The 15,415-nt window shown below is 43.4% G+C and overlaps 1 protein-coding gene across 2 annotated transcripts in view; it reads left to right on the forward strand.

Moving 5' to 3' along the window:
- Nucleotides 1–15,415, forward strand: part of aff4 (AF4/FMR2 family, member 4) — a 40,541-nt gene that overhangs the window by 20,017 nt on the left and 5,109 nt on the right. For both annotated transcript variants that reach the window (XM_029690481.1, XM_029690480.1), the window contains exons 2-14: nucleotides 2,497–2,623; nucleotides 4,910–5,656; nucleotides 5,825–5,869; nucleotides 5,990–6,076; nucleotides 7,767–7,800; nucleotides 7,920–7,986; nucleotides 8,190–8,288; nucleotides 8,492–8,645; nucleotides 8,821–9,693; nucleotides 12,921–13,006; nucleotides 13,104–13,356; nucleotides 13,669–13,766; nucleotides 14,053–14,116. In XM_029690481.1, the coding sequence (XP_029546341.1) occupies nucleotides 2,501–2,623; nucleotides 4,910–5,656; nucleotides 5,825–5,869; nucleotides 5,990–6,076; nucleotides 7,767–7,800; nucleotides 7,920–7,986; nucleotides 8,190–8,288; nucleotides 8,492–8,645; nucleotides 8,821–9,693; nucleotides 12,921–13,006; nucleotides 13,104–13,356; nucleotides 13,669–13,766; nucleotides 14,053–14,116 (2,730 nt within the window). In that variant the 5' untranslated portion in view covers nucleotides 2,497–2,500. The remainder of the gene's footprint in view (nucleotides 1–2,496; nucleotides 2,624–4,909; nucleotides 5,657–5,824; nucleotides 5,870–5,989; nucleotides 6,077–7,766; nucleotides 7,801–7,919; nucleotides 7,987–8,189; nucleotides 8,289–8,491; nucleotides 8,646–8,820; nucleotides 9,694–12,920; nucleotides 13,007–13,103; nucleotides 13,357–13,668; nucleotides 13,767–14,052; nucleotides 14,117–15,415) is intronic.

Genomic DNA, 15,415 nt, shown 5'->3' on the forward strand with positions numbered 1-15,415 from the left:
TGCAGCCCAAATAAATGCTTCACAGAGTTCAAGTAACAGACACATCTCAACATCAACTGTTCAGAGGAGACTGCGTGAATCAGGCCTTCATGGTCGAATTGCTGCAAAGAAACCACTACTAAAGGACACCAATAAGAAGAAGAGACTTGCTTGGGCCAAGAAACACGAGCAATAGACATTAGACCGGTGGAAATCTGTCCTTTGGTCTGATGAGTCCAAATTTGAGATTTTTGGCTTCAACCACCGTGTCTTTGTGAGACGCAGAGTAGGTGAAGGGATGATCTCAGCATGTGTGGTTCCCACCGTGAAGCATGAAGGTGACGCTGTGGTGGTGCTTTGCTGGTGACACTGATTTATTCAAGGCACACTTAACCAGCATGGCTGCCACAGCATTCTGCAGCGATACGCCATCCCATCTGGTTTGTGCTTAGTGGGACTATCGTTTGTTTTTCAACAGGACAATGGCCCAAAACACACCTCCAGGCTGGCTAAGGACTATTTAACCAAGGAGAGTGATGGAGTGCTGCATCAGATGACCTGGCCTCCACAATCACCTGACCTCAACCCAATTGAGATGGTTTAGGATGAGTTGGACCTTAGAATGAAGGAAAAGCAGCCAGCAAGTGCTCAGCATATGTGGGAACTCCTTCAAGACTGTTGGAAAAGCATTCTTTATGAAGCTGGCTGAGAGAATGCCAAGAGTGTGTAAAGCTGTCAAGGCAAAGGGTGGCTACTACTAAAAATGAGTTATCAAAATAGTTTAACCTGCTTTTTTTGTAATCACTGTTCTGGCTTTCCAAGTTTGTCTATAAAAATGCATTTTTCGTTATAAATTTAACCAGAACCATGCTTAATGCACATTCACGTAGCAGGAGTTATAGAAAATGAACACGGGTCTCATAAACAATCTCTCAAGTACAAGCCCATATGCTAGTGAGTAGCCATCTAATCTTTATAGGAATCTTTATATTTCAAGTTTAGCGAACTTTGATCTATTTGCTAGCTAACAAGGCAGAACAGTTGAATTGTTTTGAACAAACCTTTGTGTCTGTCTCCAACTGTCTGAACAGCGTGCTAGCCTGTCCACTTTGTTCAGATGTTGAAATCAAGTGGCCTACCTTATTTCTCGGAATGAGAACAAGTAGCCAAATCCTTATATAATTGTTTTATGCTTATTGAATTTTTTTTAACAGACTAGACAGCTAGTATAAGTCTTTGGCTAAAATGCTGCTAGCGGTACCTGGTACCACAATGCTGCGCGTGACAAACTGAGCATACATTTTCCAGAATCAATGTTCGTTGATAATCCTGTTTTAGGAGTGTCTGCTCTGCAGGCAATTTGAGCAGTTGAGACATTTAATAGTGTATTATTATAAAGATTAACTTCTCTTTTACAATAAAATGTCTCAATGTGTTTCGGTGTCCATATGACCGATTCTGTTGGACCAAAACTCAAATGCTAATAGTGAGTTGGAACCGCTTGTCAGGGAAGAAGTGATCTCTCATCTTTGTGGCACGGGGAGGTGTGTGTGTAAACCAAGAGGAAGATGCGATGTGAGAGGTTTTGATGTGTTTCAATGGGCTTATTTTTTACCTAAGCTTGTCGCCTGCCTTCCCTCCTTTGGGACAATAACTCCCTTTTGTTAGAGCTGAGACATGAGCATCTCATCATTATATACAGATCTCTGGTGTAAATGGGAAGGCACACACAGCATAGGAGCATCAGAGGAGACAAGACCAAAAAGACAACACGAGAACAAGCAAACATGAACGCTCAAAAACAAGAAGAAATTTTTTTTTTTTTACGTGATTTTTGCTATACAAGCATTTGGTATATCGTGCAAAAACGTACATTCGAATTAATATAATTCATTCTATATGTCGCCCAGCCCTACTTGCAGTGATTCTTTAGAGGGTGTTCATTTCTACTCTGTTGATGGTCCTGTTGGCAGATTGCCTCCGGTCCACATTGCGCCTAAAAGCTTGTCACATGCCATCAGAAATATTAGCAACTATATTACAATAAATGACACACTGTATTCATTAGATGGAGAAAAAACCCCATGAAATTACGATTTGTGGTCTTGTTATTGGCTTGATAATTTTGAGGGTGGGATATGTACTGTAGAAAAGTGGGTAGTTAGAAGGCAGTGAATAGGCCTACCTATTACTAGATATCCTAGCTGTTCATATGCTAATTTCATTTATTCCATTGATTTAACTGTGCTATCTCTGTCCCACAGTTTTTCCAACACATAGGCCTACAATCAGTAGCTTTTGATCACCCATTCATTATAACGCTTTAGACTTGCGGGGGTGTGTAGATGTTCTTGTCCCTCCCCTTTTAAGCCATTGAAAAATGCCCTCCTCCTAAGTTGTTTTTATCTTTTTTTGTGTACCCTGCAGTATCACTTGGTGTTTTTTAATGTAGACCGAAGTATTTGGAAGCTGCTATTTTCTCTTCTCCACGCTTAGTGACTGTGTCTCTGTTGTTAGCAACATGAACCGTGAAGACCGGAATGTGCTCCGTATGAAAGAAAGAGAAAGGCGAAATCAAGAAATCCAGCAGGGAGGAGAGGCCTTTCCAGCTCACTCCCCTCTCTTTCCTGAACCTTATAAAGTTGTAAGTTTATTTTGTTATTCATTTTGTTTTGCTTCTGTCATTAAGTTACCTCTTAGAGTTTATACTTGCTTCTCCAATAAGTATTCCCATTATGCTATGATTGATTTGCAGGATTCATTGATAACTATTTTTAAACCCAGAGAACTGCTTACGTGTTTTTATATCTGAACAGTGGCAGGGAGAGTTGGAGGTAAGTGCACTGTTTAGAGGAATTGCATTAGCTGCAGTTAATGTGGGCTCAGGTCTGTTGCTGGCTGCTCAGGAGGAATTTAGGGCTCGTGCCTCGCTAGCTGAGGCTTCATGCCCACCCTGTCCTCGCTGCAGATTGTCTCCTCTGTCCCTTTAGCCTATCTGGTCCTTCCTTAGTCCTTCTCACAATGAGCCTGAGGTAAGTGCATAACCGCTAGTCATTTTGTCCCATCAAATTGCTATATCATTGTGGGCAGTAAACAGCCCACAGCTAAAGGGGACCTGCATTCATATGCAGTCTTGACAACTTTAGGATGCTTGTATGGCACTCTCCCCTATCATAGATAGCGGTTGAGTAGTAGACCTAACCCTTATTGATGTTGATGCTTACCAGGCCTCTGTAGTCAACTAAACAACAGAAAGTAGTTGGTTTAGGGATGCACATTTTCTATGAGCACTGATGTGGGTAAGAGCCAGATCTCCCATCCCACCAACTCGATTATAAGGATTTCAGCCCTTGGCTCAGTCTAATCTTTGCCACTAACCAGATATAAGCAGAGGTAAGTGGCTCCTCTCTTAGCTAGAGGACCAATCAACGGATGATTTTGAACGTGTCCAGACATGTAGCGAATGAAAAGGGGTGAGAGGTGAGTTCTACATGGAAAGCCAAGTTGTCTCTTGCCCCCACAGTGTGAAAGGTAATCAGGGGGCTTTAATAAAGAATAGGACCCAGGGAAGTCTCCCTCCCACCACCAGCCATGGCAGCCATGTTGTGTTCCGCAGCTCTCAGAGCCCTGAGTCCACTGTGTGTTTTTAGAGAAGCCACCGTTTGTTTACTCATGCAGTTACAAAATGGGTCATGTAATGTAGAAATGTGAAACATCAACTGGATAACTAAAACTCAATCTTCTCATGTAGGCAGTAGAATGCCTCTTTGTGATTGGTTTCCAGAGAGTTATGTAACATCAGTCCTGACCAATAGTATTCATAGTCCAATACATTTTTTTTACTATGTCTTCCTGTAAATTCCACGGCTGTTTATTTAAAAGCGCCACTAAACAAAGCTGCTACTGAACTTTTACTATTATAGCAGCGTAGTAACATTGGTACACGGGTTGCACAGATGCAGTTCATCTTTCCCCAGGCAGAAAAATGCTGATCTTAAATGGCTTTTGTAGTATAATGACTCCAATATGCACTTCAGATGTATTTTTATGGCGTTTCCATTTTCTTTAGTATTGCTCTCCACTTTACTGTGTATTATATCATTTTGAAGTTCTCTCCTGATAACATTGTAAATGTAGTTTAAAACTGGTGCATGAATTGTGAAAGATGGGGCTAGGTGTTACCTTTTTTGTTCAATTTGCTACCGAGAGCCCTTCTATCAAAGTGTAGGCCTTGCATGGCGGCACACTTATGCATTGTACACACACAACACAACATATTGCAAGACAAACCCAATTACTAGAGTGGATGGGCTCTGATGGATTTTCTCTGCTTTCCATCCAGACCAGCAAAGCTTTGTGTGGCACATATTCTACATTTCCTGCTACAGATAACAGATGGTTCCCCACCCCACACGGGTATCTGTCAGAAAGAATCGGTTTGGGGGCCCCCATGTGAAATTGGATAGGCTACACACACTGTGGTTTACCTCTTGTCATCTGTAGCGGGAGCCCCTCCGAGTGATTGATTTAACCTCTTTAGTGGAGCCATGGAAGGCCCTTATCACCCCATGCAGATGGCCTCACTGGTCAGGAGGGGAGTTTGAATAAGCCAATCGTCTCTTGTGTGATTAGTTGAGGGGGCCGCCCTCTCAATATTGTTTCAACTTTAAGCTTCATATCAGAGGGCTAATAGTATAATTTTCCTAACAAAAATACATTGTCAATGTTTCTTTAATGTTATAAGAAACATTCAAGTCTCTTCTTTTTTAAAATATATTTCAGAAGTTTTCACCAGAATAAATACAAAGTTTGGGTAGCATATTTAATGAATGTATTAGAGTAAAAGCAATTAATTCAAGTGCTTAACTGCTGTCCTGAAGGTGACCCTCTGTTTCTTTCTTTCTTTCTCACTCTCTCTTTGTCTGTGCAGTCCAGCAAAGAAGATAAACTGTCCAGTCGTATCCAGAGTATGCTTGGAAACTACGACGAGATGAAGGAACCTATCGGAGACACAATTCCAAAACTCGGTGGCAAACCCTCAGGCTCGTCGTCCTCCTCCGAGAAGTCTGGCCAGTCTCTGTTTGGGGACCAGCGTGGCGGTGGCAGTGGCCAGAACAGTAAATGGACTCCAGTAGGCCCAGCGGCCAGCACCTCGTCCTCCCAGTCCTCTAAGAGATCCAGCCTCCAGGGCAGCCACAGCGGTAGCAGGAGTAGCGGTAGCAGCAGCAGTAGCCAAAGACACGAGCGGGAACACAAGAAGTCCAGCAAGCATGGCTCAGAACACTCCAAGTCCCACACGTCTAGCCCAGCCAAGGGTTCCCTGAGCTCCAGTCACTCCCGGTCACTGGGTGCTGAGCACCACGGCAAGGAGCGCTATCGCTCCAAGTCCCCACGTGAGCGCGAGGCCAACTGGGACTCCCCGTCGCGTGTGCACACATCTTTCACCAGCGGCCCGCATTCCAGCCAGGCCTTCCCCCCTTCGCTCATGTCCAAGCCCAGCTCCATGCTACAGAAGCCTACAGCCTACGTGCGCCCCATGGATGGCCAGGAGACGGTGGAGCCCAAGACCTCGTCAGCGATGTACAGTGGCCAGTCCCACAGCAGCACCATGGGGGAGATGAAGTCCAACGGCAAGGCGTCGCTCTCCAAGCTCAAGATCCCCTCGCAGCCTGTTGAGGTAAAACCACAGAACTAGAATGAGTTCAACGGAATCTCAATTCTAGAGATTCTAGAGAATAAAACTTAGTGACTTAGTCACTAACAAGATGAAATATGACACACTAACATTTGTTGTTTATGAGCCCTTTTTTTCTTCTAACAATGGTACAATTGTTAATGTTTGTAGGGTCCCATGACTGGGGATGCGAATTGTGTTGATGAGATTTTAAAGGTAAGATTTCTTATGTTTTTTCAGAGGATATCATGTACTGTAAGCTGAGTAAGAAATGTATTTTTTTCTTCCAGTCATTGAGGTCTTACTCAACTTCACTTTTTCCATTTTTCCCTCCAGGAAATGACTCAGTCCTGGCCTCCTCCGTTGACAGCCATTCACACCCCCTGCAAAACAGAGCCTTCAAAGTTTCCATTCCCCTCCAAGGTCAGACAGCAGAGCATGCCTTAGTGACGTACAGAGGCTGAGCATAGAAATAGTAAAATATGACAATCTCTTGCAAAGTCATCTGTTCAGCCGGCACAATTTTTAGACGAGTCATTGGTACAATAAGATACATTTTTTAATTTTTTTTTTATGGATGTCTGAATAGCATTTGTTAGGCCTACATAAACAGTACCAGTCAAACGTTTGAACACATCTACTCATTCCAGGGTTTTCCTTTTTTCTTATTATTTTCTACGTTGTAGAATAATAGTGAAGACATAACTATGAAATAACACATGGAATCATGTAGTAGCCAAAAAAGTGTTAAACAAATCAAAACATATTTATTCTTTAGTCACCCTTTGTCTTGATGAGCCAAGCAGTTGTGTTGTGACAAGGTAGGGGTGGTATACAGAAGACAGCCCTATTTGGTAAAAGACCAAGTCCATATTATGGCAAGAACAGCTCAAATAAGCAAAGAGAAATGACAGTCCATCATTATTTAAGACAGGAAGGTCAGTCAATCTGGCATCTCAACATCAACTGTTCAGAGGAGACTGTGTGAATCAGGCCTTCATGGTCGAATTGCTGCAAAGAAACCACTACTAAAGGACACCAATAAGAAGAAGAGACTTGCTTGGGCCAAGACACATGAGCAATGGACATTAGACCGGTGGAAATCTGTCCTTTGGTCTGATGAGGCCAAATTTGAGATTTTTTTGGTTCCAACCACCGTGTCTTTGTGAGACGCAGAGTAGGTAAACGGATGATCTCTGTATGTGTGGTTCCCACCGTGAAGCATGGAGGAGGAGGTGTGGTGGTGCTTTGCTGGTGACCCTGTCTATGATTTATTTAGAATTGAAGGCACACTTAACCAGCATGGCTTCCACAGCATTCTGCAGCGATATCCCATCTGGTTTGTGCTTAGTGGGACTATCATTTGTTTCTCAAAAAGGAAAATGCCCCAAAACACACCTCCAGGCTGGCTAAGGGCTGTTTAACCAAGGAGAGTGATGGAGTGCAGCATCAGATGACCTGGCCTCCACAATCACCTGAATTCAACCCAATTGAGATGGTTTAGGATGAGTTAGACCACAGATTGAAGGAAAAGGAGACAGCAAGTGCTCAGCATATGTGGGAACTCCTTCAAGACTGTTGACAAAGCATTCCTCATGAAGCTGGTTGAGAGAATGCCAAGAGTGTTCAAAGCTGTCATCAAGGCAAAGGGTGGCTACTTTGAAGAATTACTACTTTCTTGGTTACTACATGATTCCATATGTGTTATTTCATAGTTTTGATGTCTTCACTATTATTCTACAATGTAGAAAATAGTAAGAATAAAGAAAAACCCTGGAATGAGTAGGTGTATCCAAACTTTTGACTGGTACTGTTTATGTAGGCCTAACAAATGCTATTCCGACATCCATAAAAACAAATGTGTATCTTATTGTACCAATGACTAGTCAAAAAATTGTGCCAGCTGAACAGATGACTTTGCAAGAGAGAGTGTGAATAGTACAACAAAGCAATATGTATTTTCAGTGAAATATTGGAATAAAGAAAATGCCATATAGTTAAACACTACCATAATCAAAAAGTAGCTGTTTTGTAATAATGAGCAGTGTGGTTGAATTTATAAGGGCATGTAATGTCTCTGTATAAACAAAAAATATCTTGACTATCTTTTTAGGACACTCAGCACGCAAGTTTTCCTGGTGCACACAGTAAGTATTTCCCAGCACTTTACATTCAAGTCTCACACATTTTGAACCTCTGGATGCAGGTTGATTTCACCATTGTCATAATGGTAATGAGTTCTCTTCTCACCCTTCCTCACCTCCAGAGAGACCAACCAAGACGTCGAGCAGTCACCAGTCCAAAGCAGCGCCATGCGATGGAGATCAGGCCAAGTGAGTGTCCCTTCACCCTGTAAATCTCTAAGAACGTTATTGCTAGCTGCTTAATGATCGTGACACAGTTGACAGAGTATCCACAAACGTTGAGGGACACAGGATAGGAGCCATATTGCTTTGTTCTCCCTGTAGTTGTTTGTGTGGTAATGAAGCCATATGTGTTGTTAATGTGTAACTTCCACGGCCTTTTAATGTTCCAGTAATGTTTTGCTGGAAGATGACCTGAAGCTCAGCAGTGATGAGGACAGTGATGGAGAACAGGACTCGGCCAAAAACGCCTCCAGAAACGCATCAGCAAGGTAGTGGCCTTACTGGTCTCTCAGACTGCGACTCATTGGAGCTCAAGTTCTTGATACGATTCACCCCCCTCAGAAATGAAAATAAATGCTATAAGAATAGCTAGCTATTTCCATGTGTAACTACTAACTCAGGATGCCTTCACATGAACGGCCCTGGCCTACTGTCCACTAACTTACTGCTTATCCCTGTCTCTTTCCCACAGTAACAACAGTAATAACAGCGAGGGAGCGGTGCACTCGCGGGACGACTCCAGCAGTCACAGTGGCTCAGAGAGCAGTTCAGGGTCGGACAGCGAGAGCGAGAGCAGCTCCACGGATAGCGAGGCCAATGAGCCCCCTCGCCCGGCATCACCAGAGGTAGGCCTAGTTTTCCTTTTGATCTACTATCTTCTGGACCAGTTATTACATTATTGTATTATAACCAAGGGTTGTCACTTGTCAGTACCGTTTACCTTCTTGCACCTGACCTGATAAGGCATGCAGAATATGATGTCGTAGATCCCAGTCCCAATTTCTACACTTCTCCCCACAGCCTGAACCGGCCACAGCCAATAAATGGCAGTTGGACAACTGGTTTAAGAAAGCCAAGCAGTTCTCCCCGGCCTCCCCAGTGGACAGTAATGTACCCACCAAGTACAAGAAGGAGGGGCGGGACCAGAGCTCAGGCCGTGGCTACAGTGGGCAGGGTGGGTCTAAAGACTCAGGGGCGCCCACGCCTAGCAGGGACCTGAGGGCAGCACAGAAGGGCTCAGAGAGCGGCCGTGGCCGGCAGAAATCTCCCGCTCAGAGTGAGGGTGGCCCGGGCCAGCGCAGAACAGTGGGTAAAAAACAGCCGAAAAAGTCTGAGAAGCCTCCGGTGGTGGAGGAGCCAAAGGGGGGGCTGAGGGTTGAGAGTGAACCCGCTCCTGAGATCCCTCCCCATCGGCCCAAGGCCGCCACCAAGGGCTCCCGCAAACCAAACATCAAGAAGGAGCCCAAGTCCTCACCCAGACCGGCTGTGGACAAGCGAAAGAGCAAGGCGCCCACCAAGACTTCCCAGAAGTCTCGGGAGTTTGTGGACACGGACTCTTCCTCCTCAGAATCAGAGGAGAACGACAGCATCCCCTCGTCGTCTCAGACCCCCAAGTACACAGAGAGCATCAGGACTCCAGTGTGTGTGTTCTCTCCTATGGAAGAGAAGGAATTGCTCTCTCCTCTCAGCGATCCGGATGACCGCTTTCCCATCAGGCAGCAGCAGGTGCTCATGGTGAAGATCGACCTGAGCTTGCTCTCCCGCGTTCCTGGACGGCCCTACAAAGACCTGCTAGAGCCCAAAGTAGAGAGGGACTGCTCCCTGGACAGAGACAAGGACTTCCAGAAGCAGCCCTCTGAGAAGAGCTCCGGTAAGGGCAAGAGGAAACACAAGGTATGGCCTGCCACAGCACACTGCTATTCATGCCATGTTAGGACTTCTCTATTCACATTGGTGAAAAAGATTGTTATGACTGTCAGGTCTGTTACATTTTCAATCCAGCAGTTTTTATCTCAATATCAAATCATTTCACATATAGTCCCTCTTTAACGAGGACCGATATCTGTACTTTTAAAGCTCTGGATAAGAGCGTCTGCTAAATGACTTAAATGTAAATGGAAAGTGAACTCTGGGGTAAAAAAGAAATTGCAAAAGAACTCAGTTCTTTGTATTCACACTGCCCTTGCATTTGAATGAGGACTCAATGCTTTTGCCAGTTCACTATTTCACCTATTTCGTGGTCTGAATATGGTTTGCATTGACATTGCTATGTTTAGAAAGGAACCAATATCTTTTTCCAACATTCACGCAATGCACTCTGGGTTTTTACAAAGTGCAGGACAAGCCCTTCCATCAGAATGTGTTATCAGACAGCTAGATATACCTACATACATGTTGTGCACGGTGGGGGCATTGTCATGCTGAAACAGGAAAGGGCCTTCCCCAAACTGTTGTGACAAAGTTGGAAGCACAGAATTGTCTAGAATGTCATTATATACATAGGGGCAGGTAGCGTTCTCCTGGCATCCGCCAAACCATTCATCCATCGGACTGGCAGATGGTGAGGCGTGATTCATCACTCCAGAGAACGTGTTTCTTCTGCTCCAAAGTCCAATGGCGGTGAGCTTTACGCCACTCCAGCCAACGCTTGGCATTGCACATGGTGATCTTAGACTTGTGTTCGGCTGCTCGGCCATGGAAAACCATTTCATGAAGCTCCAGACTAACAGTTATTGTGCTGATGTTGCTTCCAGAGGTAGTTTGGAACTCTGTACTGAGTGTTGCAACCAAGGACAGACAATTTTTACACGCTTCAGCAGTTGGCGGTCCCGTTCTGTGAGCTTGTGTGGCCTACCACTTTGCGGCTGAGCTGTTGTTGCTCTTAGACGTTTCCACTACACAATAACAGCACTTACAGTTGACCTGGGCAGCCCTAGCAGGGAATAAATTTGACCAACTGACTTGTTGGAAAGGTGGCATCCTATGACAATGCCACGTTGAAAGTCACTGAGCTCTTCAGTAAGGCCATTCTACTGCCAATTTTTGTCTATGGAGATTGCATGGCTGTGTGCTTGATTTTATACACCTGTTAGCAACGGGTGTATAGCCGGATCAACTAACTTGAAGGGGTGTCCACATCATTTTGTGTGTGCATATATAGTGTAGATTGCATTTAGTAAAGGGACATTTCACTATTTTTCTACTTCATAGTCATCTCCAGCACCACCCTAACTAACATCAACATATGTGAAAATGGCGCATTTCTATGTTTTGTAGTAAAAAAAGAGAGGAAGATTCCAATCAGTGTGCATCATGTGATTTTAACCAATTATGAGTAGGAATTGCCTACTAATTGTCTATTAATTGGTTGATGATGTCACAGGAAGATAAGTGTTTCCAATATCTTTTTTACTACAAAACATAAAAATGTGCCATTTTTACACATTGGGGTGATGCTGGATATGAGGTTGAATTATTTATTTGTAATCCTTTAAAGCGGAAATATGTAACCTTTTGGGCGACCCTACCAAATTCACATACAAATGTGAGTTATAGATCTGCCATTCTCGTTTGAAAGCAAGTCTAAGTCGCAGTAGATCTTTTCGATGTGCAGTATTTCAATGCTTCCCGTAATGTTTCGTTTTTGAGTCTTTTACTTTTGGTTTTCTACACCAGCTTCGAACAGCTGAAAATCATTGGTAACAGAATAAATAGCACATTAAATAATGCTTTAATTGAATGTAGGTTTGTGGTTAGTGCTATCCGGGCTCCTTCGGACGTCCATACCTTATATCCTAACCTTAACCCTTACCTAATCTTAACTCTTACCTTAACATTTACAATGGTTAACTTCAATAGGATAACGTCAGAGTTGGGATGTCCCAAGGATTCCGGATTGCAAGGACCTTGATTTTGTACCCTATGTTGTGATTCTCACCAAATGTTGTCGTCTCAAAGTATTCAAATCAGATAAACCGTTTATGAAGCTCTCTTAACCTATAGATCACATATTGCAACAAATAATCTGAACATTGTACCAGTACAAAACATATTTTTGCATTTCTGTGCATCCTTGAAAATCGCTAATCTTTATCCAAAAACGCCATGTTCTTTTTCTCCATGAACCTGCACATCATCTCTCTTTTGTGGCACAATGTCAGGGGTTATGGCAGGGGAAAAGGTGTTGCAGTAGTCTAGTTTGTGGTACAGGAATAATGACAAGGGAACCTGGTGAGCTTTGTGTTCACATTGCCCTAAAAAAGGGAACCGGACTGCAGTCAAGCGAACCAAACTCAGACCACCTCTCAAGATGGTCTCAGTTCGCTTCGGGGGCTCTTTTGAGGGGTCTGAGTTACTTTGCAGTGTTCACACTGCACAAAAAATTAAGCGAACTGCACTGAGTTCACAAATTAGCTGAAAGGGACTAAGTATAAAAACACCCATAGGTACCTTACTCTGACTGTTTAATTTGACCATTTTAATTGAAAACAAAAATAGTTTCTTAGCAAAGACCAACTTCTTAAGCAATAATTTTGCCAGGACTGTTTGGGAGTGGTCTGAGTGGGAAAAGGAAAACTGAAAATTAGCCTTATTGGCAGAGGTTTGGAACTCGATCTTATTGATCTAACTAACTTACCGCATGGTGATGTCACCATGTAAGGCCAAAACCAGTCAAATAATATATGGAGACTGTTTAGTGACACAAATAAGTGATTTAAATACATGTAATTAAAATGAGATCAGGATTTTTTTATCTCTGATATTGGATAGACACTTCGGAACAAACTTGTAGTGAATCTGTTATTCAATGTGTTTGTATGGGCTAATGGCAGTAAGGCCAAATATAATTTTTCTACTTATATATTTTCTACGTTATACAAGGGATCTTACAATTCCAAAACAATCCCCCTCCCCGGCTTAGACAGGGCTTAGTCTTATGGGTTAAGCTTGAATGTCAATACGTTTTGGCCATCTTCCGAATGTTTATGAGCTATAGAATAGAATGTGATATTTCATGTTCAGTTGATACCCAGTCAAATACCAAGGACCCCATTCCTTACAAGCCTTTCAAATGCACCCACAATAAATCATCCTTTTCCCTCCCCTGTTATTCACTTTAGAATGATGACGAGAGCGCCAAGCCTGATAGCAAGAAGTCCAGACTTGAAGACAAATCCTCATCTCATCACAAGAACAGCAGCAAAGAGTGAGTGAATTTTTATTCAAACCATACCATCACATGCTTAACTTCTGCAACCCAACATGAACATTGAATGTTAACATTTGAAAACCACCCACACCAGGTCTAAGAGGGCAATGGAAGCCAAGGTGAAGGAAGAGCCGGTACCCTCTCCCTCCATATCAGGGTCAGGAGGGCTGCAGAGAACACCCAAGGCAGAGCACCAGAGCCGCAAGCGGACGGTCAGCCAGTCTTCCACCTCCCTGTCCAGCGGAGCCAGCAGCGGCAAGGAGGGAGGCCACAGCACCAAGAGCAGCTCCACCTCCAAACACAGGAAGGGCGAGGACAAGCAGGGCAGGAGCAGCCGGGAGGGCAAGGTATGTGGCTGTGTCAGTCTAGTCTGCCTGTCCGTCTATGTGGGCTGCACACCGTCATGCTCTACTTATGACGCCATTATATCCAAACACACACACACACACTACTAGGGTGCCCTTTACCAGCTGCACTGAGCATTATTCTGGCTCAAGTGTCACACAAAATGTCCACCGACTGCAAATACATTTGGGAAGGACACACATATAACATTTGTAGCTCACCATTTTCACCACTGCATGATTTGTTATTCCCATCATATCGTCACATAAAATAGCCCACATAGGAATAGGATTATAAACGTTGTCTCTCCGCAGGAGAAATCCTCAAAGGGCTCTGATAACAAGCTTGCTGTGCCACGGCTCTCCTCGGACGGCTCAAAGTCCCTGAGATCAAAACTGCTGTTTGAGGACAGGTAAGAAGAGCCTCGTCTCCACTGTGGATAACCCACTGCCAGTCAGCATGTAGAGCTGCAGGGATAGGGTTGCCTGGGATATGGGGAATTGGTGTGCCAGTGTAAAACAGAGATGCCATACATTACCAGTTTAAAAGCTCAGTGGGAAGGGTCCGTCCACTTGCTGTGGCGAAGAAACCTTGCGCATAGTTTGGAGAGTGTTGGGAACATTTGTATGTTATTTTTCTAAGTTTGGGCATACAGGAAAAGAATGCAATAACTGACTGGTGAACCTGTTCTTTTTCAGGGTTCACTCCGCGGATCACTACTTACAACAGGCCAAGAAACTGAAACACAATGCAGATGCACTGGTAAGAAACGGTTGTGTTAGCTCTGTGAAACCAAGAGCATGTAGAGGTGAAAATGCTCTTTAGTTGATGAAATGTAATTTCCTTATTTTATAATATCAATTTTACCAAGACAAATATGACTATTCACGTTCTGAATTGTTCAGTGGGTTCTTTCTCTAACTCAGCGTTATATCCAAAAAGTCGGATTTCGTAACCTAATACATCCGATAATAAGCACCGAGCTCTGACATAGCGGTGCGGGTTTCTTATAACAACTTTTGAAGGTTTTGCAATTTGTGGTCGTCATCTTCAACATTGTTTCTGTTGGTCGCAAAAAGCAAAATTAGCATGACACGAGCTGAATTAAATGTGAAAGGCTTTGAAAATAAAAAGCTTGGTATACGCTCAGTGGTCCGTTGACATTTCAGAGAGATGCATGTTTTTGTGAGAAATTTTCAAACAGGAATGTCGAATTAATATTAAAAGTGTATACTAAAATATGATGACTCAAAATCGATATCCATCTTACCTCTATATTGTTTTCTGTCCTACGAATTCGAGAAGAAAGCTGACGAGTTAAACGGGAAAGCCTGTCATGTAGCCAGTAGCCCAGAATCCAGCCTAGCTGACACAATGCAATTTTCCTGATTTTTGACCACTTTTTTTCCACTAATTCTGGCCATCCTACAAGGTTAAACACTCCAATAGCTTTTGAATGGATTATGATAGAGACATGAAGTTGGGACCATTGGTTTTCCTTGAGGATTATCGACATGATTAACATAATTGACCCATTGGTCAAAAAATGCGTTTTTCTTTGGACACCTTAGAGCAGGGGCATTCAACTCTTAACCTACAAGGTCCGGAGCCTGCTGGTTTTTGTTCTACCTGATAAGTAATTACACCCACCTGGTGTCCCAGGTCCAAGTCAGTCCCTGATTAGAGGGAAATAATGGAGGGAAAAAAGCAATGGGAACTGGCTTTGAGATCCAGAGTTGAGTATGAGGGCCTAGAGTATGACAACTGTTTTGCACGAAAAGCTAGGGAATTTAGTCATTTATTTTGGACACACTCGCTGAACAGCTTAATGGTTTTACTGTTCAGTGCTTTGGCATCATCTTTTTGGGTCCTCTGGCTACTGAAAGTGGAGCAGCTAGATGAGCTATAATTGTCCACACTTGGTATCAATAATTCACCTGGGGATTATCATCAGATACACTTAGGTATCTCACTGTTCTTATTGGGAGACTGGATCCTGTCTAGCCCTATTCTAGGGAAACCATCAAATATTTGTATTAGAAATCTACATAATACTCATGA

The sequence above is a fragment of the Salmo trutta genome, chromosome 15 (assembly GCF_901001165.1).
Source record: "Salmo trutta chromosome 15, fSalTru1.1, whole genome shotgun sequence".
Classification (NCBI taxonomy): domain Eukaryota; kingdom Metazoa; phylum Chordata; class Actinopteri; order Salmoniformes; family Salmonidae; genus Salmo; species Salmo trutta.